General features: G+C 40.5%; 4 protein-coding genes across 8 annotated transcripts in view; 2 read left to right on the forward strand and 2 right to left on the reverse strand.

The window, feature by feature from the left end:
- slc30a2 (solute carrier family 30 member 2) overlaps positions 1-25,226 on the reverse strand; it is a 293,279-nt gene that overhangs the window by 250,109 nt on the left and 17,944 nt on the right. The window lies entirely within an intron of this gene.
- Positions 1-25,226, forward strand: part of si:ch211-243j20.2 (uridine-cytidine kinase-like 1) — a 242,853-nt gene that overhangs the window by 95,425 nt on the left and 122,202 nt on the right. The gene's annotated exons all lie outside the window — the stretch shown is intronic.
- Positions 1-25,226, forward strand: part of mpv17 (mitochondrial inner membrane protein MPV17) — a 309,255-nt gene that overhangs the window by 21,831 nt on the left and 262,198 nt on the right. The gene's annotated exons all lie outside the window — the stretch shown is intronic.
- LOC127527285 (uncharacterized) overlaps positions 14,646-25,226 on the reverse strand; it is a 193,446-nt gene continuing 182,865 nt past the window's right edge. Inside the window, exon 2 of the mRNA XM_051925493.1 lies at positions 14,646-16,189. Within this exon, the coding sequence (XP_051781453.1) occupies positions 14,780-15,940 (1,161 nt within the window). The 5' untranslated portion in view covers positions 15,941-16,189 and the 3' untranslated portion in view covers positions 14,646-14,779. The remainder of the gene's footprint in view (positions 16,190-25,226) is intronic.

The raw sequence follows: 25,226 nt of genomic DNA on the forward strand, positions 1-25,226 counted from the left end.
TGCTTGGGTCACAGATTTGCGCAGAAACACAGGAGGTTGTAGAGAGACAGGAACGTTATTCAAACACTGCAAACAAACATTTGTCTCTTTTTCAAAAGTTTAAACTGTGCTCCATGACAAGACAGAGATGACAGTTCCGTCTCACAATTAAAAGAATGCAAACATATCTTCCTCTTCAAAGGAGTGCGGGTCAGGAGCAGAGCATGTCAGACAGATAGAGAATAGCAAACAAATCAATAGGGCTGTTTAGCTTTTAAGTATGCGAAGCACCGTGGCACAAAGCTGTTGAAGGCGGCAGCTCACACCCCCTCCGTCAGGAGCAGACAAAGAGAGAGAGAGAGAGAGTTTGTTTTTCAATCAAAAATCAATACGTGCCCTTCGAGCTTTTAAGTATGCGAAGCACCGTGCAGCATGTCGCTTCAGGAAGCAGCTGTACAGAAGGTAGCAACGTGAAGATAATCTTTCAGCATTTTTAGACGAGCGTCCGTATCGTCTAGGTGTGCGAACAGCCCCCCTGCTCACACCCCCTACGTCAGGATCAGAGAAAGTCAGCGCAAGAGAGAGAAAAGTAAGCTGGGTAGCTTCTCAGCCATCTGCCAATAGCGTCCCTTGTATGAAATCAACTGGGCAAACCAACTGAGGAAGCATGTACCAGAAATTAAAAGACCCATTGTCCGCAGAAATCCGCGAACCAGCAAAAAATCTGCGATATATATTTAAATATGCTTACATATAAAATCCGCGATGGAGTGAAGCCGCGAAAGGCGAAGCGCGATATAGCGAGGGATTACTGTAAACTGTTTTCTTTTGAATTGAAATAGGTAACCAGTAGGAATAATTAATAATTTGAATATATATTATGTTTACAAATTTTTTTTGGTTTATGTCATTCATTGAAGTATTTTCTTTCATGTTTCTTATTAGTTGTATATGATCCCCTTATAAAGCCCACAGATGTAAATGTATCAGAATAGGGGGTGGGGGTTCCCCTTTTAAAATCCATAGATATAAATGTATATGACAATGGAATAGCTTGTCAGAGACCATTTAAGAGTAAACTGACTTGTGTTGGATTAGAGGACATAACTTCCACCTCTCATTCTCTCCCTCTCCATTTTTGCTTCCAGTGAAGCAACACCTACAATCACAGCTACTGCGCCTGGCACCAGCACTCGAGGTTTATACAGTGTTGGTAACAATTGAGCTTTGCATCTTCATTGAGCTTCACTAAACTTTCTCCTTTCATTCCACATCTCACTGTACTGAACGCCAATTGTGACCACATCTAATTTTTCCTGTCAAGAACACTGCACCTTCTTCAGCCGTCCATCCACCCCATTAGTCAGAGGTGCTGTTGACTTGGCCCGTCAATTGCTTCTGCTGTGTCCTTTGTTTACATAAAGCTCCCTGTCAGTGCACCACACAACATGTATGTTAGCATGATATTAATAAATAATGACAAATAAAAAAATTAACAAAAAAAATGGATCAGCTAGTTTTCTTTTTCTGTAAAGTCATAGAATTTCAGTCAAATCAGTCAAAGCATTTTTAAGATTTTGGGTCATGTAGTTTTTCTACTGAGGGAGGTTTACCCCTAAATATTGATATTGAAATATCCTTTATTAGCAGTTACCTTCTGTGCTAGATGTGCAATCTTGCCATATTTTAGCTTTTTAACTGAATGGAGAATAGTGTTTTTGTTGATAAGTGAGTGAGTAAGTGAATGAATGAGTCAGTCTGTCAACTTTGCATTATATACAAATAGAAAATAGGATTGGAGTATCTCCCAGTACATGTCAGGCTCATTTTGAGTTCTGTTAACTTGACTGACTTCTGTTTACTGGCCATTTTCTTCTGTACAATTACTCTGGGGAGATTTAATGTCACTTTCTTATGTCAAAAGTTGTTCCTTTGTGGCTTGGTCCATTTATGTCCACTGTTAGTTTGAGACACTGCTGTACATTGTACTGACACATTTATATTGCCTAGTTCAGTCTTTGGGATCATTTACTTTTTTAAAAAAGTCACTTTTTATAAATATATTGTACTATGAAAAAAGGTATTTAATCCCTTCTGATTTAGTGCATTATTGTATGGTTTTCAAACTGAATGATTTTAGATCTTCAGCCACAACCTAATATTTGATTAAAGGAACCTGAGGCAAACAAATAACACAAAATACAGAATCATATTTCTTTCTTTATTGAAGAATGTTATGGAGTAGCCAATGTCCACATGTAAAAAGTAGCTGCTCCAATGAATATAAAAAAATGATTATGCATTCTTTTAACGCAGTAACTGCAGATGTTTCCTCTAATTACTGAGGAATCTTTCACAACACATCGAAGGAATATCCGCCCACTCTTTGCAGAACTATTTCCTCTCAGTGGCATTTGTGTGTTTTCATGCATGAATCACTAATGTCTCACCCTGCCACAACATCTCAATGGGCTTTAGATATTAAGTTTGACTGGTCTTTGAGTGTATTTTCTTGTATGTTCCTGAAAAATTCTTTGATACAGAGTAGGATGGAAAGGTGTGCAAGTAAGGCATCCCTAAGGCACTACCAATTCCACTCTTGACTTATGATATGGGGTTCTTATTGTCAAATGTAGTTCTCAGTTTTAATGTTTTATGTACAGAGTATAGTGAAATTCTTCCTTGCATTTGTCCAACTCTTACTAGTCATATGATTGCTAATAGTTCAGTTTGTCACTTATCTGCTTACAAACCATAGTACAAGAACTCTTAAGAATTTTCAGGTTTCTTTTTTGATAAACTGGAGACATGTACTCTTAACAGTGGTTTCCACATTCTTACTCTTTTTTTGTCTAATATCATGGAAATTTCAAACACTAACCTTCATCAGGAGAATTAGGTATACAGATATTGTTTTAGGTCTCTTTATGAGTTCATTAAAATGGTATGTTTTGCTCCTGTCGATATTTTAGCAGAATAGTCTCTCCTGGGAATATTGTCATCTTGAGTGATAGTTATCAATATAAAGTGCTTCCAAGGGTTTTTAGGAATTACTTTTGACTGCAGCTTAGTATAAATTTCTTGTGGTGTAAACTGTCTGTGGTCCAGAAATACTAGTTTTCACATTTATATGCCTGTCATTCCCATAACAGTAAAAATATTAATATGTTTCACTCTTTTGTGCATTATAGCAGTTCATCCACGATACAATTGAAACTCATCCAATTATACAAATCAAAGCTCCTGGTCACCCATAATCGTTGTTTGAATGTATTTAGTCTTCTTGAATTAACATCTTGTAATAAATTACCCAATATGAAATGTTAAGTATAAATATTAAAGAAAATTATATGTTTGGAGTGTTGGGCCCAACAATGAAGGGGAACATGGAGTTTGACAAACAGTAGATTTGAATATGAATTTGCATCAGTGCCCAGAATTAATTCAGAGCCTTTGAAGTTTCACTTTTGCTTTGCTAGGTTGTTTAAAAATGACTGCTGGTACGGAGTTGGAGAGTAAAGGGTGAATAATAATCCTCTGCATATGTCTGCTAAACCAATATCAAAATCTGCCAGCATTGTCAGTACCAGAACCAAGTTTTTTCAGGCGTATGTTACGTCACACTAAAATTATAATGGCATATTTTCATCAGCTTGTAAGGGGAAATAGCAGCCACATAATAGTGCTTAGTTGCAAGTCAAGACACATTCTTAACTAGTTCTGATTCCTGTACAAATGCAATATTTTATTTTTTTTCTGACAGATAATCTAGGACTTTGTTCTTTAATACTTTTAGAGAGCCTGTATGTTCCAGGATACAGAATTTAAGAAAGTGCATGATGCAAGAAAGTATGGCCCAACCATGTAGCCTCACCCTCTTGACAACACTGTCAACTAGCAACACTTCCACCCACCTGAAACCTCATACCAATCCACAAACTGTCCCAAACACCTACCTCATCATACCCATCGGTGTGATCCAGTTTAACGAAACACCTGAAAAGTTTGCCCATGTCTTATGTAGACATGGCACAGCAATCCTGCCCACCCTACATCCTTAAAAAACACAAAGCAATGAAACACACTAGCAAAGAGTCAAACCAACAAAACACATTAATAACCAAGGATAACTGCAGCTCCGAAGGGGCATTAGAGGTTTGGTATGGTACTACAAGTACTGGTCTCAGCACAATGAAAGAGCAAACTGCTGGGTAGCTCTCATGACACACAGGTTGGCTGCAGCAGTATCTGTGATATAAAAGGACAGGGGTAGTCCAGCCCTACTACCAGCTGTGGTATATTTGAATGGGTGACTATAGACACACATCTCCAAATGCAAAACAGTAGTGAAGTTTTGAACGGAACTAAAGGATGATAACAGCATTAGAGCGTTATTGTGGGCTTGATGTAGTCATTGCCATAGGAGCTATGCAAGACTTAAAATCTATCTTGCAAAGTAAAGCCAGGATAATCAGCAGATAATTCATAAGCATTGGACGAAATTAAAGAGATCAGAGTCGTTTATGGGATAAGGTCAAGGTGACTTACAGGATTAAGAAAACTGAAGAAGCCATTATTGAGAAAATATGCCAGTGGTCTGGAAATTATGTATGAGAGGTTGGACACTAAGGAGGGAGAAAAGGACCTGTACCGATTGGCTAGACAGAGGGACCGAGCTGGGAAAGATGTGCAGCAGGTTAGGGTGATAAAGAATAAAGATGGAAATGTACTCACAAGCAAGGAGAGTGTGTTGAACAAATGGAAAGAGTACTTTGAGAGGCTGATGAATAAAGAGAATGAGAGAGATAGAAGATTGAATGATATGAAGGTAGTGAATCAGGAAGTGCAACGGATTAGCAAGGAGGACGTAGGGACAGCTATGAAGAGGATGAAAAATGGAAAGGGTGTGGGTCCAGATGACATACCTATGGAAGAATGGAGGTGTTTAGGAGAGATGGCAGTGGAGTTTATAACCTGATTGTTTAATGGAATCTTGAAAAGTGAGAGGATGCCTGAGGAGTGGAGAAGAAGTGTATTGTTGCTGATATTTAAGAATAAAGGGAATGTGCTGGACTCTAGTAACTACAGGGGGATAAAATTGATGAGCCACAGCATGAAGTTATGGGAAAGAGTAGTGGAAGCTACGTTAAGAAGTGAGGTGATGATTAGTGAGCAGCAGTATGGTTTCATGCCAAGAAAGAGCACCATAGATGCAATGTTTGCTCTGAGGATGTTGATGGAGAAGTATAGAGAAGGCCAGAAGGAATTACATTGTGTCTTTGTAGACCTGGAGAAAGTATATGACAGGGTGCCTCGAGAGGAGCTGTGGTATTGTATGAGGAAGTCGGGAGTGGCTGAGAAGTACGTAAGAGTTGTACAGGATATGTACGAGGGAAGTGTGACTGTGGTGAGGTCTGCGGTAGGGGTGATGGGATGCGTTCAAGGTGGAGGTGGGATTACATCGGGGATCGGCTCTGAGCCCTTTCTTATTTGCAATGGTGATGGACAGGTTGACAGATGAGATTAGACAGGAGTCCCCGTGGACTATGATATTTGCTGATGACATTGTGATCTGTAGCAATAGTAGGGAGCAAGTTGAGGAGACCCTGGAGAGTTGGAGATATGTTCTGAAGAGGAGAGGAATGAAGGTCAGTAGGAATGGGTGGAGAATAGTGTCAGGAGTAATTTGTGACAGATGGGCATCAGCAAGAGTGAAAGGGAAGGTCTACAGGATGGTAGTGAGACCAGCTATGTTATATGGGTTGGAGACGGTGGCACTGACCAGAAAGCAGGAGACAGAGCTGGGGGTAGCAGAGTTAAAGATGCTAAGATTTGCACCGGGTGTGACGAGGATGGATAGGATTAGAAATGAGTACATTAGAGGGTCAGCACAAATTGGACAGTTGGGAGACAAAGTCAGAGAGGCGAGATTGCGTTGGTTTAGACATGTGCAGAGGAGAAATGATGGGTATATTGGGAGAAGGATGTTAAGGATAGAGCTGCCAGGTAGGAGGAAAAGAGGAAGGCCTAAGCGGAGGTTTATGGATGTGATGAGAGAGGACATGCAGGTGATGGGTGTAACAAAACAAGATGCAGAGGACAGAAAGATATAGAAAAAGATGATCCGCTTTGGCAACCCCTAACGAGAGCAGCCAAAAGAAGAAGGTCTGGAAATTCTCTAGCCTTTAAAGAAATAGCTACAACTCTAACTGAAAACCTCTTTTTCAGTTCTGGCCTTCCTAGCCTGATCTGTTGTTGAGTGAAAGTCAGGGAGAAAATTAATTTACTGGCCTTCGAAGAACACAGCCAGCAAAATTAACAATCCTCATTGTCATGGCCTAGGACAAGAACAATTTTCTTTAGGAGTATGCCATTTGGCACCTTTCAGTCATTAAGGAGAAGTCATACAGCCTCGCAACTATAGCTGGCCAAAATTTTTCCAAAGATATTACCACCATTTGCTGCATTTTTGATGCCAAACATGTAAGCATTTTTCCTTCAAATTCTGTCTTTCAAATCTGTTCATATGGAAGTTGAAGCTGACGCTTGTCATTCTAAACCCTGAATCCTCTTGTCATGTTCATCAACACCCACAAACACCATAATAGTCTTTATTTATTCTTCTTTGATCTCAGTTAGAGAGGTTTAGTGTGCCTAGTTCTTCTTGAAAGCTGAGCTGCCTGGAGATTCTCATGGCAGCAAACTGTGCCACAGCAAACGTCTGGCCTCCATATTAGTCTTACCTGCAGCTTCATCTGAGGATGTCTTGATAAGGACAGCTTTATTCTTTGGCTAGAAACCTTACTATGGGTTCTTCTAGCAGACATCACTGGAATCTCTAATGAAATGTGAATAAAATAAAGTATTTTTGTTGGGCTTTGGGTGGAAATACTGTAGGTTGGGGGGGGGGGGGGGGGGGGGAGAGAGAGAAAAAAAGGCAAATGGTCCCAGAGTGCTATTGTAACAGTGTCACTATTAGGGTGTCACTTACCACCAGAAGTCAGACTGTCTACACTAATCCCTATCTTAACGAATTACCATTCAGATTATTCTTATTCCTTGTAACCCATTAAAAGCAAATCTGAAAAGGAATTAAAAGATGGAAATTCACAGACAAAAATTTTAATTTTGTTTGTTTAACTTTCTAATGGTTTTCTTATTAAATTATTTCTATGTTTATTTTTGTAAGCCATTTATTCACTGCCAGATGTTTATATAAATGTTACTATGTTACAAAACTGAACATGAAATGTTTTGACAAAGACTCACTTTTTATAGGGCAGGTTTTGTGCAGCTCTGTTTTATTATGCAGGCATGCAAGAATTTATCCCTAAGGGTTCCTCTGCACGAGCACATCAGTAACCTTTATTCATTACTGTAGATTTCTAGTGTTAGTGTTGAGTTTGCTGTAATAGACATAATGGTCACAATTTATTTACCCCTGAAACTGGCACGGAATATGGAGAATACAGATTTTATTGCCACAAGTGGTATCAAGACACTCCTTCTAAACTCCTTAAATACCAGAATCAAGTGAATTTACAATAATATACTATAAATATATTTCTGGCATGCAATTAATGAATCTAAAGTGAATTATGTGGAGCAATGGTTAAAAAAAAAGACAAGAGACAAATGAGGTAGTGAATGCATTTTACATAAATATCAACCAGAAGCACAAAGCTTCACACCAGGGTGCTTCATCGTCTTGGAATCTTGAGACGATGTTCAGCACTATCAAAGAGATCTTCATTAGTGAATCCACAGTTTTTTGGGGTTTTTTTTCTTCTAATTCAACAATAAAATTTAAAATCAGTAAAAGATATACTTTTGGGTAATGTGATTTTTAAAACTATTTTTGGAGTCCATTTAGAGTCGATTTCTTTAAAACTGTTTTAATATTTTCAGTTTTGATTAAAAAAACATTGTGGATATTGTTATCATTTTGATATATGACAGGATTATGTTCTAAAAGCTTGTGCAGACATTATTTATTGTACAAGTTACATTTGACAGCTGAGTTCTTTTTGTTTTATTGTGATACCTTGATTTCTCTGTGGGGGGAAAATAAACTCTGCTGATAAACCAAATTTTCCTCCAGAAACAATATGCATGAGTTGAATTGAATCCCAGTATCTGTAAGAAGCCCTAACATTCTGAATAGCTGTGAGTTTCATACACATATTTTACGTCAGCCCTAGGCTCTGGCTTACTTAAACCAAGCAAAAGTGAGCTCAGAAAAAGAATAGGTGGGTTGTAGAAAATATTTTAGGCTTTGTCTGTTTATTTATTTTTTTTACTTATTTACTTGGATACCTGAAGGTATATACTTCATGTAATCTTCAGAATCTAAATGTGTATGGTTTATTTTTCTCTTGTGAGGAGATTTGGGGGTTTAGGGTCAAGGCTTGTGTTAAAGACTTTCTGAAAAATTGCCAGGCAAGATACTGCTGTGTCTAAAGAAAGAATGGTTAAAGGCCATGTAATTTCATTATAGTTTGTGTTTGATGTATGACTCATGGGAAAACATCTAGATATTGTTTAGCTACTGAAAAGAAGCATAAAAAAAATCAACTCATACAGACTATCACTGTGAAAAATGTTTTTGCCTGATTTGGGAGGGTTTTCTCAGTCATTTGGAGTGATGTTCAGATATTGCAAGAAAAAGGCATGATTTGCATAATGTTTCATTTTCTTGGCTTGTGTAGTAAGAATGTTATTAATAACAAAAATGTCTCTATTTTAGAAAAGCTCATGCTTAATGTGATGATTTTAATTAATCTAATGTACACTTATGATACATTTTATGATTCATTCAAAAAAAAAAATAAGAGACTTTCTGACTGCTTCTTCTCAGTGTAATGGGACTAACTGTAATGAAAAACAAAGGCTAAGTTCCTGCTATAGACAAAGAAGCATAAAGTCATTATTCTTAGTCAGAATTTGGATCGCCTTAATGGTTTGGAAGGCTAACTTTTTCTTTACGTATATATTAGAATTGATATCCAAAACAGGATATGTGAATTTTTCAGGTTTTAATTTCTCAAAAGAGGCAAGTGGAAAAGTTGATGTGAATCTTCATAAGCTGCTGACGTTACAGCATTTAAATTTTTTATTTTTTTAGTTGAAACAAATTACTGATGTAATTGCTTTGTAAGAATAAAGTAGGAAGAAAAAAGTACTGAGGAGTCACATATTGCGCCATTTTTTATTAAAGGAATTTATTCATTAATCCATCAATTTTTAAATTTGACTCATCCAATTCAGGACCCAGGGGTCCTTATCTTATCCCCGCTGCATTCTTGGAAAATAAGTGCAGTTACAAAGGAAACCTTTTTTAGTTATATTTGTCTCTTTTTGTAATTTGTAAGATTAAAAATTGCTTCTAGAATGTTTATTCTATTTCTTATTAGATTTCTTCTCAGGTACAATATACTGCACACTCTTCTAGTTTATTTTTCAGGTTTTTGCTGCTCATTACATGTTACAGTTTAGGAAAAAACTAAAGCTATATTTTGGTTTAGAGGTGAAGACATGGACTATTTTACATTCTGCAGCTGGAAAATATTGGAAAAAAAAGTATTGTTATAGTTTCTGAAATTGATGTGGCCATAAAGTTAGCATTTTTGGAAATGCCAAATTCCAATCTTAACATTGTCCTATTTTGCCTCCTACATCGACTAACTACTGTAGGTCTTTCTTTTATAATTGCACTTCCAAGTTTCCATATAAATCCACGCTGAAGATAGGACAGCCCACTTTATTTAAACTGCGTTTTAATTTTTTTTTTTATATCCACGCCACAGATGCAGGTACGTATAAATGCAGGGCTGTCACTTCCACCACTTGTTAGATAAAAAAAAAAAGTTCTCAAATTGAAAACTATTTAGGGTGTGATGCTACACATTCTCTAATTAAGAAGTTTTATTAATGATGTTTTATGTGCAGAGTGTTCTTTGTATAAGTTGCACTTTCCTATTCTTTCCAGTGAGTGATAGCATATACGTGCAGATACAACACAGAATTTGAAAGCATGCATTTAAACAGTTGTAAAATCAAAAATCTTCCAAATGAAAACTCCACTGCTAAATCCTGTGTTACATGATTTGTTTAACTCCATTTTAAACGTTTTATCTTTTCCAAGAGTCTCTACTGGCTTCAGGGGTGTGTCCTGCATGACAATAATATTGTTTAAGTCTTTGATATAAAGAAGCCATCACTTAGGATGTGTCAGTGTTATCTAGTAAAAGAACTTCACTGTTATATATACTTGTTTGAAAAAGTAGTTTGAGTTTGGTGGGGTAGCGCACTAAGACACTGTGCTCCCTTCCTGTCCATGTGATCTTTTCCTTTAAAAAAAAGGAATTGAAAAAACAAACACCCAATAATGATAAAAGAGGTAGCAAAAGTCTGACACAACCTATGATGTAAACTTATGTAGAGCAGCAAATAGATTCTGGTCATTCAGATAATAGTCAAGTGGAGCAAGAAAGGGAAAAAAATCAATAATCTGAAATCAGTGTATCATTAAGATTTGTGCATTACAGTGATCCCTCGCTATATCGCGCTTCGCCTTTCGCGGCTTCACTCTATCGCAGATTTTATATGTAAGCATATTTAAATATATATCGCGGATTTTTTTGCTGGTTCGCGGATTTCTGAGGACAATGGGTCTTTTAATTTCTAGTACATGCTTCCTCAGTTGGTTTGCCCAGTTGATTTCATACAAGGGACGCTATTGGCAGATGGCTGAGAAGCTACCCAACTTACTTTTCTCTCTCTCTCTCTTGCGCTGACTTTCTCTGATCCTGACGTAGGGGGTGTGAGCAGGGGGGCTGTTCGCACACCTAGACGAACCGGACGCTCGTCTAAAAATGCTGAAAGATTATCTTCACGTTGCTATCTTCTGTGCAGCTGCTTCCTGAAGCGACATGCTGCACGGTGCTTCGCATACTTAAAAGCTCGAAGGGCACGTATTGATTTTTGACTGTTTGTTTTTCTCTGTCTCTCTCTCTCTCTCTCCCTGCTCCTGACGGAGGGGGGTGTGAGCTGCCGCCTTCACCAGCTTTGTACCGGCGGTGCTTCGCATACTTAAAAGCCAAACAGCCCTATTGATTTGTTTTGCTTTCCTCTGTCTTTCTGACAGTCTGTGCTCCTGACGCGCACTCCTTTGAAGAGGAAGATATGTTTGCATTCTTTTAATTGTGAGACGGAACTGTCATCTCTGTCTTGTCATGGAGCACAGTTTAAACTTTTGAAAAAGAGACAAATGTTTGTTTGCAGTGTTTGAATAACGTTCCTGTCTCTCTACAACCTCCCTGTGTTTCTGCGCAAATCTGTGACCCAAGCATGACAATATAAAAATAACCATATAAACATATGGTTTCTACTTCGCGGATTTTCTTATTTCGAGGGTGGCTCTGGAACGCAACCCCCGCGATGGAGGAGGGATTACTGTATATGACTTTGCTGATATACAGTTAGGTCCATAAATATTTGGACAGAGACAACTTTTTTCTAATTTTGGTTCTGTACATTACCACAATGAATTTTAAATGAAACAACTCAGATGCAGTTGAAGTGCAAACTTTCAGCTTTAATTCAGTGTGGTGAACAAAACGATTGCATAAAAATGTGAGGCAACTAAAGCATTTTTTTAACACAATCCTTCATTTCAGGGGCTCAAAAGTAATTGGACAAATTAAATAACTGGAAATAAAATGTTCATTTCTTATACTTGGTTGAAAACCCTTTGCTGGCAATGAGAGCCTGAAGTCTTGAACTCATGGACATCACCAGATGCTGGATTTCCTCCTTTTTAATGTTCTGCTAGGCCTTTACTGCAGTGGCTTTCAGTTGCTGTTTGTTTGTGGGCCTTTCTGTCTGAAGTTTAGTCTTCAACAAGTGAAATGCATGCTCAATTGGGTTAAGATCAGGTGACTGACTTGGCCATTCAAGAATTTTCCACTTCTTTGCTTTAATAAACTCCTGGGTTGCTTTGGCTGTATGTTTTGGGTCATTGTCCATCTGTATCATGAAACGACGGCCAATCAATTTGACTGCATTTAGCTGGATTTGAGCAGGCAGTATGTCTCTGAACACCTCAGAATTCATTTGGCTGCTTCTGTCCTGTGTCACATCATCAATAAACACTAGTGTCCCAGTGCCACTGGCAGCCATGCACGCCCAAGCCATCACACTGCCTCCACCGTGTTTTACAGATGATGTGGTATGCTTTGGATAATGAGCTGTTCCATGCCTTCTCCATACTTTTTCTTGCCATCATTCTGGTAGAGGTTGATCTTGGGTTTCATCTGTCCAAAGAATGTTTTTCCAGAACTGTGCTGGCTTTTTTAGATGTTCTTTAGCAGAGTCCAATCTAGCCCTTCTATTCTTGAGGCTTATGAGTGGCTTGCACCTTGCAGTGCACCCTCTGTATTTACTATCATGCAGTCTTCTCTTTATGGTAGACTTGGATATCAATACGTCTACCCCCTGGAGAGTGTTGTTCATTTGGTTGGCTGTTGTGAAGGGGTTTCTCTTCACCATGGAAATGATTCTGCGATCATCCACCACTGTTGTCTTCTGTGGACATCCAGGCCTTTTTGCGTTGCTGAGTTCACCAGTGCTTGCTTGCTTTCTCAGGATGTACCAAAACTGTAGATTTTGCCACTCGTAATATTGTAGTAATTTCTCGGATGGGTTTTTTCTGTTTTCGCAGCTTAAGGATGGCTTCTTTCACCTGCATGGAGAGCTCCTTTGACCGCATGTTGTCTGTTCACAGCAAAATCTTCCACATGCAAGCGCCACACCTCAATCAACTCCAGACCTTTTATCGGCTTAATTGATAATGACATAACGACGGACTTGCCCACACCTGCCCATGAAATAGCCTTTGAGTCAATTGTCCAATTACTTTTGAGCCCCTGAAATGAAGGGATTGTGTTAAAAAAATGCTTTAGTTGCCTCACATTTTTATGCAATCGTTTTGTTCACCCCACTGAATTAAAGCTGAAAGTCTGCACTTCAACTGCATCTGAGTTGTTTCATTTAAAACTCATTGTGTAATGTACAGAACCAAAATTAGCAAAACGTTGTCTCTGTTCAAATATTTATGGACCCAACTGTGTGTGCACCAGTTTTTTTTATAATTAATACATTTTAACTGCACAGTGCAAGTGCAAACATCCAGGCAGGAACAGGCTACAAGAAGGCAAACAATAGGCCAAAGGACTGGTAGACATTTCTTTTACATACCTTTTTAAGATCTAAAATGTTCAACTTAGACACACATGCTGGGTCTGCATTGTAGAGACATCATTTATTGGATTACTGTTTGTAAAAATATAATAAATATCAGTTATCAAACCCCGCTGCTGATGCCGCCACTATGATGTAGCGTCTTGACTGACTTTGGACGTTTGCATCCACACTAATTTAACTGAAGCCAGGAAAGCCTGGGTTCATTCAGACCAAGAGGTAGTGTGCGGTTTGTTGAGATACAACAGTTTGGAGCAGCTGCTGTCATATGTTCAGTTAATCAAATAAAATTAACTTAATTGTAAACAAGTAATAACAAAAGATAATTAACTAAAATAGAACCACTTAAAAAATGTTAGAAAAGACCATTAATAGGCACAGGTGTAAACATGCTGAGACAAATATCCAAACAAGGTGAATAAGACAAAAAAGAGGGATGGAGTCCCAGTGTGATTGACATCTTTATTGTGACAGTTTGTATAAAAATAACAATTTTAGTTCTGGTGATAGCGTGACATGCCACCATCATTTTTACATGATAGCCAGCATTATAAACCAAGCTAAATTCCAGTTGTCGGTTAGCTTCGGTTATGATGGAGGAACAATTCCTCAATGTGAAGAATTTTGCAGAATGCATCGAGTATATGAATGGTGCCAAAACAGGCCTCAAAGAATAAACAACTAATCCTAACTTATCACAGATGGGGTGTGGGTGCCAATGACTCAAAATAATTCCTCTTGTCAATGCAAAACAAGAATGTGGGCTAATAAATGCAAACATAGGACACCATATAATCAAAAAATAAAATTGATGAATTCAGGTTTCTGCAGATATGTAGTTATAGAAAGAAAAGAATATGGCTAAAATTACATAAGTAAAATAATTAAGACTGCCAAATGTAGACAAGGCTGGTAGTAGTGTGGGGTGTTTTTGTACCACACTGTGGGGACCTTTTTGTAACGAGAGCAATCACTTGACATCTGTAGGATATTTAAACATTTTTCTTCAATAAAGCACATCTCTGCATGGCAAATAGTTTACACATTTGCTAATTTAATATTTAATGTGAATAATGCTTCATGCCACAAAACAAAGTTCCTGGAACTTTATAAGAACATGATGACCGCCATATTCACGAGATCTCTGTTCAGTGTAGAAGGGAACAGACCGGACACAGACAGGCAGACACATTGCAAGCCATCACCACACGTTTATTTACCCAGTACTACTATTATTTACAATATCTTAAGTGCACCACACAAACCCCCACCGACTCCCAAAGTCCAGGCTTCCAGCAGCCACTTTCTTCTCTCTCTTCCAACAACACTCAGGGCCTCTCCTGCCGCCTCCTCTAACCTCGTCCGCCTCCTCACCCGACTCCAGCCTTGATTGTAGGGCGGCAGCTCCTTATATAGGCGGCTGATTGAGGGCCGCACCCGGCCACCTGCCACAGTACACCCCCGCTAGCTGAGACCTCCTGGGACCAGCGAACCATTCCGGGAGGACGGGAACCCCTCGGCGGCAAGCCGACACACTAGCCTAGGGCCCGATCCTGTCAAAACAAAAGAAAAACAAGGGCGGAGGCGTGGCCCTGATGCAGCCCCTCGGCTCGTCCTCAGCTGGGCCAACGCTCTCAGCCCCGATCGGCGCCCCGATGCTTCCTTTCTCGGCTTCCCAGCCCGAGCAGTCCGTGCTCCCCGCCACGGAATCACCAGTGGGATCACACTCTGTTTCCACCTCTCCAGCTGCGGGATTCTCCTCTGCCTCCGCAGAGGACGGCCCTTTGAGGAACGCGCGCACCCAGCAGCGCGTCCTCCCGTCGGAGGAACTGGCTTCCCCAAGCCGCTTCCTCCTCTTAATTTGGGACGCCACAGCGGTTCGGATCTGCCCATTGTAAGAGGGCAGACCCAGCCTCGCTGGCGTCCGGAGCTGAACGGGGTCGGTCTCCCTTACCTTCCCCGCTGTGCCTCTCCGTCCAGGAGCTCCTGCAGTGAGTCGATCCTCCTGCCTCTGCGGCTCTCGCTTGCACGCCACTGCCATCCCTCCTGACACCTGCGTCTCTGCCCGGAGGGCACATCGCTCGGCCGGCAGCGATAGCACGCGCTGGATCTCATGCTGCAGCTCCTGCAGTTTCGCTGCCAAAGAGGAAGAGACAGTCGGCGGTGTGCTTACCTTCCGGGCGGCGTCACTCGCCGACTGCTCTCCGTGGGCTCTTCCCTGCAGCCCACTCAGGTTTCTTCTCGGCACGAGACGGACATTCCCAGCTCTCGCCTCTGACCAATCGTTGGCGGGAGGACAGGACACGCTGCCCAATCCCGTGCCTGCTACGAGGAGGGACCTTTGGTCTGCGGCCTCCTCGCCCTCATTCCACACTCGAGGGCGAGGTTCTGGGCAGCTCCGCGGCTGCAGCATCTCCTTCCCGGCAGCTCTCCTAGCTGCCGCCGCGCTCCCGAGCTGCCCCTGAAACACAAAAAAGTCCAACAGCGGACCTCCCGTGGTCCGCGACACTCCCGGTACGTGCGGGGTTGGGTGTACGCCGCCCCTGCGGCACGTGGGTGAGCTCGCCTGCTGTGCCGGGCCTTCCACAGACAATTTCATGAATGCAGGTCCGCACCTTGTGCCAGGTGCAGCATCCTGCTGACTACGCCACTGTAGAAGGGAACAGCCCGGACACAGACAGGCAGACACATTGCAAGCCATCACCACATGTTTATTTACCCAGTACTACTATTATTTACAATGTCTTAAGTGCACCACACAAACCCCCACCGACTCCCAAAGTCCAGGCTTCCAGCAGCCACTTTCTTCTCTCTCTTCCAACACAACACTCAGGGCCTCTCCTGCCGCCTCCTCTGACCTCGTCCGCCTCCTCACCCGACTCCAGCCTTGATTGTAGGGCGGCGGCTGATTGAGGGCCACACCCGGCCACTTGCCACATCAGTCAAACAGCTGTGGAATGAAATGGAGCAAGCTAATTAGAGTAGAGGTGCACCTCCAGCATATTTGTAACAAAATGGGACAAACCAAAAAAACAGGAAAATGCATGCAGCAAAAAAAAAAAAAATCTGATTTATAAAACCTGGCGTATGCACATTTGTACTCAAATTACCATTTATAAATCATAGTCATCTTGTAAATATGTGCACATGAACGTGCCATGAATTCTGCCCAGTCACCACCCTGAAATAACTAAACAGTCAGGTCCACACAGTTTTCATAATTTTGGCTCTTACACCACCACAATGAATTTGAAACAAAGCAATCAAGACTTTCAGCTTTAATTCAGAGGGTTTACAAAAAATATTCTGTGCTGTTTAGAAAAGACAGACATTTCAATACATTTTCAGAGGCTTGAAAGTATTTGGACAAATTAACATAATCATAGGTATAATGATAATTTTTAATATTTGGCTGAAAATCCTTTACAGTCAATGATTGCCTGAAGTCTGGAACCCATGGCATCTCCAAATGCTTTGTTTCCACCCTAGCGATGCTTTGTCAGTTCTTTACTGCAGCTGTCTTCAGGTATGGCTTGTTCATTGGACTCTCTACCATTAGTTTTGTCTTCAGCAAGAGAAATGCATGTCCAATTGGGTTGAGGTCAGTTGATTGATTTGGACTTTGAAGAATATTCCAGTACTTTGTATTGAAAAGCACTTGGTTTGCTTTTACAGTATGTTTTGGCTCATTGTCCAGCTGTACTGTGAAGTGTTGTCCTGTACGTTTTGCAGCATTTGGCCGAATGTCAGCAGATAGTATAGCCCTGTGCACTTCAGAATTCATCCTTCTTCTTCTTCCAACAGTCATATCATCAATAAACACTAGTGACTGACTTCCATTCACAGCCATGCATGATCATGCAATAAAACTGCCTCCACCATGTTTCACAGATGATGTGATCAGATCATGAGCCATCTCTTCTCTTCTACAAACTCTTCTCTTTCCAACATTCTGTTATATATTGATCTTACTTTCTTTTGCTCAAAGAAAATTGTACCAGAACTGGACATGCTTTTAAAAGTCTAATCTGTCCTTCCTATGCTTGAAGTTTACCAGTGGTTTGCACCCTGTGATAAACCCTCGGACTTTACTTTCGTGAAGTCTTCTCTTCATGTTAGACTTTGGTAATGATAGGTCTACCTGTCGGAGAGTGTTCTTGGTTTGGCTAAATGTTGTGAAGGGGTTCTTCTTCACCAAGGCCAGAATTCTGCTATCATTACACTCGGTTGTCTTCTGTGGTTTTTAAGACCCTCTGATGTTGCAGAATTCACCAGTGCATTCCTTTTTTTAAGAATGTACCAAATGGTTGATATGACCACTCCTCATGTTTCTGCTTTCTCTCTAAATGGGTTGTTTTGTTTTCTCTGCCTAATGATGGCCTGTTTTTGCTTACATGTACAGCTCTTTAAACTTCATATTGAGAGTTCACAGTGACAGCTTCCAAATGCAAATTCCACACTTGGATCCCAGTCCTCTTACCTACTTGATAGTTAATGAGATAATGAGGGAACTCCTCCCACCTGGCTATGGAAAAGTTTGTCAGTCAAATGTCCAAATAATTTTGAGCCCCTGCAAATGTTTTTTTTTTTGTCTATGCAGAAAAATGGCAGTCATTCCTAAATGGCTCATACGATATTTTTGGTAAACCCCTTAAATTAAAGCTCATTGCTTTGTTTCACATCCACTGTGGTGGTGTACAGAACCAAAATTATGAAAATTTTGTCACTGTCCAAATACTTATGGACTTGACTGTATATGGACCATGCTAATGAATGAATGTGTGAGATACCCACGCCGGAGGAGTGAAATACTACAAGATTTTATTATGCCTTTGTCCCTAGATTTCAATTAAAAATACCACGAATAATAAAAAATATTGCCTCATTTGGTGTGACATGGGGCAATGACTGGGGGGGAAATCTTTGATTAAATAAGAAATACCATGGCTGGGAATCAAATCCAGATCAACTAATTTGAAGTGTGCTGACTACGGAAGCAACTTTCCTCTATAGTCTGGCAGTAAAACTGAATGATGTAACAACAATGACATTTATTATTATAGCACATGCAAAGAATTTCATGCAAAGAATGCAGCTCAAAGTGCTTTACAAGATGTTAAATAGAAAGGTATAAGGAAAGAAATAACAAAAAGATTAGGTGAGAATAATAATGAATAAGTAACAAAGGAAAAAAAGAAGTAAAAATAAATAAATCCATACAAGCTTATAATACATAGATATGTAATTATTAGAAAAATAGCGTCCTTATATACAATATCATATTTAAGTCTCTACAGATGAGTATGATGATAAAGTCAGATGGCCAGGAACACAGAAAAAGCAAACAAAATTCTAGCTAATCTGGAGAACAAAACAACATCTGCAGGGGTTCCAGTGCCAAAAGACTGCCCAGCCCCTACTGGGCATTCTACATAACATAAATGTTCGTACGTCACTCCTCATTGCTTCCAGGGTTCATCAGAGAGGATCTAATGCATTCGTTCTCACGGACAGCAGGGGCAACTGCCTGTATTCCAGCATCACATTTCTGCCACAGCACAAAAGAGTGAGACAGTGCTGTTCTTGTAAGGAAAAATTCCGGTATACAGTAAATGTACCTTGAAGATGTCCCCTATTTAAGGTCACTAAAGTCTGCAGGGTGCAGGGACACTGGAAGCATCAGCAGTTTGGTCATGATGACCCCTGCACCCAGAGAAAGGTTACCCTTTTGCACCTGACTTGATTTTGTGGCATGGTTGAAAGTAACCACAGTATTAGGTTTAAATTATTGTTATTCCAGAGGCACTTTGATTCCAGGTATAGGAGGCAAAAGCTCACCTCTGGGAGAAGAGGCCCTGGATGTTAGAGAAATAATTAGAATGTTAGGAGGGGAGATGTGTTTGTTGCTACTATGTAGGTGGGCTAGTCAGTCAATCACAGAAAGATTCTGTTTTGTTATACCTTTAACTGAGTAAAGGCATCACAGAGCTCAAAGGTGCAATATAAGACTTTCCAAACATTTGTAGAATGCCAAAGAAACGGGCATTATTTTGGCCTATAAAAGTAACTGTATATTGGAGTAGATTGACAGACAGAGCTGATAATATTTGGTCTGCACATCCTCATTGTAGGTACAGAAGTGAGAAAACAGAATATTCATTAGCTTTATCGGTGTAAAATATGAGAAGGAAAAGTTAATTAGTCGCAAAATGAATGTTAAAACTCATCAGTAGACCCTGGGAGACGGTTTCAGAGGGAAGGAGTCACAAAGAAGCTGCAAACAGTGTTAACTGATCATTTTTAATATGAAATTAAAATTGTGAAAAGTTTGGTATCAGAAGATCTTGGGAATCTCTCAGGTTACAGGGAGGCTTGGATGTTCCTCAAGGCTCTGGATGTTGTTGGGCTGTCTTGGTTGACACGTCTCTGCAACATCGCATGGACATCAGGGACAGTGCCTCTGGATTGGCAGACTGGGGTGGTGGTCCCCCTCTTTAAGAAAGGGGACCGGAGGGTGTGTTCCAACTACAGAGGGATCACACTCCTCAGCCTCCCTGGAAAAGCCTATTCGGGGGTTCTGGAGAGGAGGGTCCGTTGGATAGTCGAACCTCGGATTCAGGAGAAACAGTGGACCAGCTCTACACCCTTAGCAGGGTCCTGGAGGGTGCATGGGAGTTCGCCCAACCAGTCTACATGTGTTTTGTGGACTTGGAAAAGGCGTTCGACCGTGTCCCTCGGGGAATCCTGTGGGGGGTGCTCCAAGAGTATGGGGGTACCGGACCCCCCGATAAGAGCTGTTCGGTCCCTGTATGATCGGTGTCAGAGCTTGGTCCGCATTGCGGCAGTAAGTCGAACCCGTTTCCAGTGAGAGTTGGACTCCGCCAGGGCTGCCTTTTGTCACCGATTCTGTTCATAACTTTTATGGACAGAATTTCTAGGCGCAGCCAGGGCGTTGAGGGGGTCTGGCTTGATGGACTCAGGATTGGGTCACTGTTTTTTGCAGATGATGTTGTCCTGTTTGTTTCATCAGGCCGTGATCTTCAGCTCTCTCTGGATCGGTTCGCAGCTGAGTGTGAAGCTGTGGGTTGGGAATCAGCACCTCCAAATCCGAGACCATGATCCTCAGCCGGAAAAGGGTGGAGTGCCCTCTCAGGGTTGGGAGCGAGATCCTGCCCCAAGTGGAGGAGTTCAAGTATCTCGGGGTCTTGTTCACGAGTGAGGGAAGAATGGAGCGTGAGATCGACAGGCGGATCGGTGCGGCGTCCGCAGTGATGCAGGCGCTGCATCGGTCTGTCGTGGTGAAAAAGGAGCTGAGCCATAAGGCAAAGCTCTCAATTTACCAGTCGATCTATGTTCCTACCCTCACCTATGGTCATGAGCTATGGGTAGTGACCGAAAGAACGAGATCGCGAATACAAGCGGCTGAAATGAGTTTTCTCCGCAGGGTGTCTGGGCTCTCCCTTAAAGATAGGTGAGAAGCTCAATCATCCAGGAGGGGCTCAGAGTAGAGCCACTGCTCCTCCGCATCGAGAGGAGTCAGATGAGGTGGCTCGGCATCTGATCAGGATGCCTCCTGGACGCCTCCCTGGTGAGGTGTTCCGGGCACGTCCAACCGGGAGGAGGCCCCGGGGAAGACCCAGGTCACGCTGGAAGGACTATGTCTCCCGGCTGGCCTGGGAACGCCTTGGGATTCCCCCGGAAGAGCTAGAAGAAGTGGCCGGGGAGAGGTAAGTCTGGGTATCTCTGCTCAAGCTGCTGCCCCCGCGACCCAACCTCGGATAAACGGAAGAGGATGGATGGATGGATGGAAGTCATTAGAAGTATTTTGAAGATGATGTTGGACATCATCATCGAAAGTATATATCTCTGCAGCCTGTAGCTCCAAGTTAGTAGAGCCCAGTCCAATGAACAGCAGTACAGTCTACCTGCAGACCACCAGAGCTCCGCTTGGTTGCGGTTTGGTTAAGAAAGGTATAACTGGGCTTCATCTGCATATGACTGAAAATTAATTTTATGTTTTCTAATGATAGTTTCCAACAGAAGCATATAAAGTGAAAACAGTAAAGGTCCAAATAATGAGCCCTGTGGGTCACCATATCTCACTTCTGAGTATAACAATGGAGTACTGTCAGCACATTTCTGTACATACTGGTAACAATTTGATTAATAAGAACTAAACCAGGCAAGGACAGTGCCTCAGCGCCCAATGTCATCTTTCAGCCTGTGTAATAAAACAGAACGGTCAGTGGTGTTAAATGCTGCGCTTAAATCTAACAACATAGTTACTGTGGAATTTCCTTCATCAAAGGATATTAGAATGTTATTTACAACAATTGTTAGTGCTGTTTCAGTACTATGACCGGTACATAAACGACTGTAATTTCTCAAATAAATCCTGCTGCATAAGTTGAGAATGAAGCTGAGTGGAGTCTGTTTTTTCGTGTATTTTAGAGAAAAATGGTACATTCAAATTGTGTGTATAATGAGAGTATGTGGGCCTCGCTGTGTCTTTGTAAGCAGAAGTCTGATAACTGACATCAAGTTAGGATTCTGATTGGACGGCTGCTAGTGGAGTTGTACTAGCTATCTGACTAATGTAAGGAGATCAGTGGCCAGCCCAGACATGCTGGAGGAGTTGGATCTCGCAGCTGCTTTTGGAATTGCCCAGCCATCTACTAGGAGGAACTGGAGTCTTTTGAAAACTCAGAACTCAAGGCTTCCTTTTATAGATTACAAACTCTGAGTCCTTAACCAAGACCAATAGTTTTAAAAATGGGTAGCTCTCAAACATTTGACTCCTAGATTTCCCATTAAAGATTCTTCACATTCATTTTTTAGCTAAAGCAATGTATCCATGTAATACATTGGATGAAACTGCTTAGCTGCAACATTGCAAAGCTGACATATTGTTAACTGCTCAGTATAACGTTTACACTGTGAGCTTCAGATGTTTAAGTTGCACATGTTTTTTGCATTAAGTATTGCTTGAGAACATTGAATGCAGTAAGTGATGTAAACAGTACCCATTTGGAGCACATTATAGACAGGTTCAAACAAACTTCCACACAATATCTAATGTTGCCAGCTTTGGTAAACTTGTAACTGAACCATTCAAAAACCAGGAACACTGACAATTGCCGGTCCTTTTTTGATTTTAATCGGTTTATTGTGTAGCAGATGCTTAATGATTGTATTGTTGAAATGTATATTTGTATGTAGTTCAGTCTATTCCTTTGATGGAACAATAAAATGTCTGCTCATAGGTCCCATTTTAATCTCAATGATGAATCAATTACTGGATCACAGAAATAATAAAAAAAAACTTCCATTAACTGATTAAAGAGGAGGAAGGCATCCATAAATATAATAGCAATACGTATGTGGAACTCATTGTGACCTTTCACAGGTTATTTTTTTTCTTGCTCTTTTCTATGTTGATATTTTAGATGCAATTTAGAATTTTAGAGTTAAAATCTGAAGTAATTTGTGGAATATGGGAATGAATGCAGGGTTAAATAATTTAAAATATTTACCTTTTGTTTGCATTAAATTATAAAGTCATGAATGAATTTACATCTAATGAAAGTGTTTTTTTAATATTATGTCAATAAGAGAAATGCATTTAAATTATCTAAATACGTTTATGCTGTTTTTACCATTCAGAATATTCTAATCTCCAAATATTTAGGTGCTGTATATTAATAGTAGGGCGGCGCAGTGGTGGCGCTGCTGCCTCTCAGTTAGGAGACCTGGGTTCGCTACCCGGGTCCTCCCTGCGTGGAGTTTGCATGTTCTCCCCGTGTCTGTGTGGGTTTCCTCTGGGCGCTCCGGTTTCCTCCCACAGTCCAAAGACATGCTGGTTAGGTGGATTGGCGATTCTAAATTGGCCCTAGTGTGTGCTTGGTGTGTGGGTGTGTTTTTGTGTGTCCTGCGGTGGGTTGGCACCCTGCCCAGGATTGGTTCCCTGCCTTGTGCCCTGTGTTGGCTGGGATTGGCTCCAGCAGACCCCCGTGACCCTGTGTTTGGATTCAGCGCGTTGGAAAATGGATGGATGGATATTAATAGTACGTTTAAATATAAAGCATAGGAGGATATGATCGGGACTGGGACTGCAGCTCATTTTACTCCATTCAGGACAGAAGTAAATTGTAAGACATCAGTGGCAACCTTTTTTTTTATCCTATTGGAACAGGGCAATTATCACCAAGGGGTACTATCCCCCATAATTGTGTAGGGAGCTCAAAGTAAGGCACTCCTGGGGTCCAGAGTCAGTCATAGACTGATTGATTTGGAGTTCAGGGTGGAGTAAGAGTCAAAGACTTGACTGGCAGGAGCAGGAAAAGCCGGGGAAGGGTCACAAAAAGAGTTTGGTAAAGGGAGGTCAAATTGTAGGTGGGCAAGGACGTGAGGCACCTTGCAAGACAGAAATGAGTGGAACAGCTTTACTAGTTGGGCAGCAAAGCTTTGTACTTACTTGTTTATTTATACTTTGTATCTCATTGTATTTGTGTCCTTTGCTGTGTTATTATTGTTAATAAAGCACCCTCTTTTGTATCACAGCCTTATAGATTTATCTGTTGATGCAGCTATGTCATAAGGCAGATATGTGCTTATTTCTTAAATCCCAATTAGGAAATCAGATATAAAATAACTTGACATGGGGGTAATGCAAGATTTATTAATGGACACTTTTAGTATTATTTGCTGTTGTCCAGTGTTAGTCTCTATAGACACCTATTCTACACAAAGTTTTATTTCCATTCTGCATGAAAACATGAGATTAAAAGGTTTTTTCTCAACCACCAAGACAAACTAAATAAGGTAAGTAACATATAGCAAAATATATCAATGTTGGGTGAAGTATTCCTTTAAGTCTCCTTAGTCCTCAGAGTTGTCCTTGAGAGGTCATTAGGAATAATGAATTTTTGATCATGTCTTCAGACTGCATTGCTGTTTTTCCTGGACAGATGAAACAACATTCTTAAAGGAAAAGGATGGATATACTGACCTAAAAAACACATTTCTCATCTTTTATCTTGTCTCATTTTTTATGCATATACAAGTGAAATTGTAATGCCGATGTAAATAATGGAGAATGTACAAACTCCATAACAATGACCAGGCAAGGAATTTGAAACTTGGATGTATGAGACAACAGCATTACCCACGATGCCACTATGATATGCATTTTAAAAAAGTAGCATTGTGTAAAAGAATTGTTTCACAAACTAGTTTGGTAACTACTTTATAGTTAATAAAACTCACAATAAAGAAAAAATGACTTCATTGAGTCCAGTTTTGCATATTAACGTAAAAATTGTTAATATACAAATTTAAGGTTTTTAAAGGCAAAACCTGCTATATTGATAATCAATATAACAGTGACGACAATGATGATGAAGGTAAAAAAAGTAGGTACATCATGTTTAAGGTCTTAAATCAGACCTCTGAGGTGTCAAGGTTTTTAAGAGGCTCTGGCTTAGTTCTCTGATACATATTCTTCTTCATTGTATGGAGCCCAGTGGACAATTTAATCAACTAAATGCTGTCTGTGTATTTGTTTAGATGTATCTTTAGATATAAATTCTGAAGAAAGTATACAGGAATGTTGCCAGATATATTTAAGATAATTACTCAAATGGGAGAGAGATGTCAAGTGAGACCTACTTTTAGAAGAATGTGCTGTCAAGGACAGGAATCCCTGAAAATTTGTTGTAATCAGCAGTTTTTCTCATGTTGTACATTGGGTTTTAGTCTTCGCAATATTGTATATATAGTATAACAGTTCAAAGAACTTGTGTAGTAAAATATTCTTTTTGCTAAAAATGAAACCTCTCGAATAAGTGGTTCATAAAACTAATTACATTTAAATAAAAAAGACCATTTAAAATGCAACTTTTATGCATTTATTCTCAAAAGCTGCACTTTATATGAAAAAATCAAATATCAGTGGCATGATGGGACAAGAACTGTCCCTAATATTATGA

The sequence above is a fragment of the Erpetoichthys calabaricus genome, chromosome 3 (assembly GCF_900747795.2).
Source record: "Erpetoichthys calabaricus chromosome 3, fErpCal1.3, whole genome shotgun sequence".
In the NCBI taxonomy this organism is placed as follows: Eukaryota; Metazoa; Chordata; class Cladistia; order Polypteriformes; family Polypteridae; genus Erpetoichthys; species Erpetoichthys calabaricus.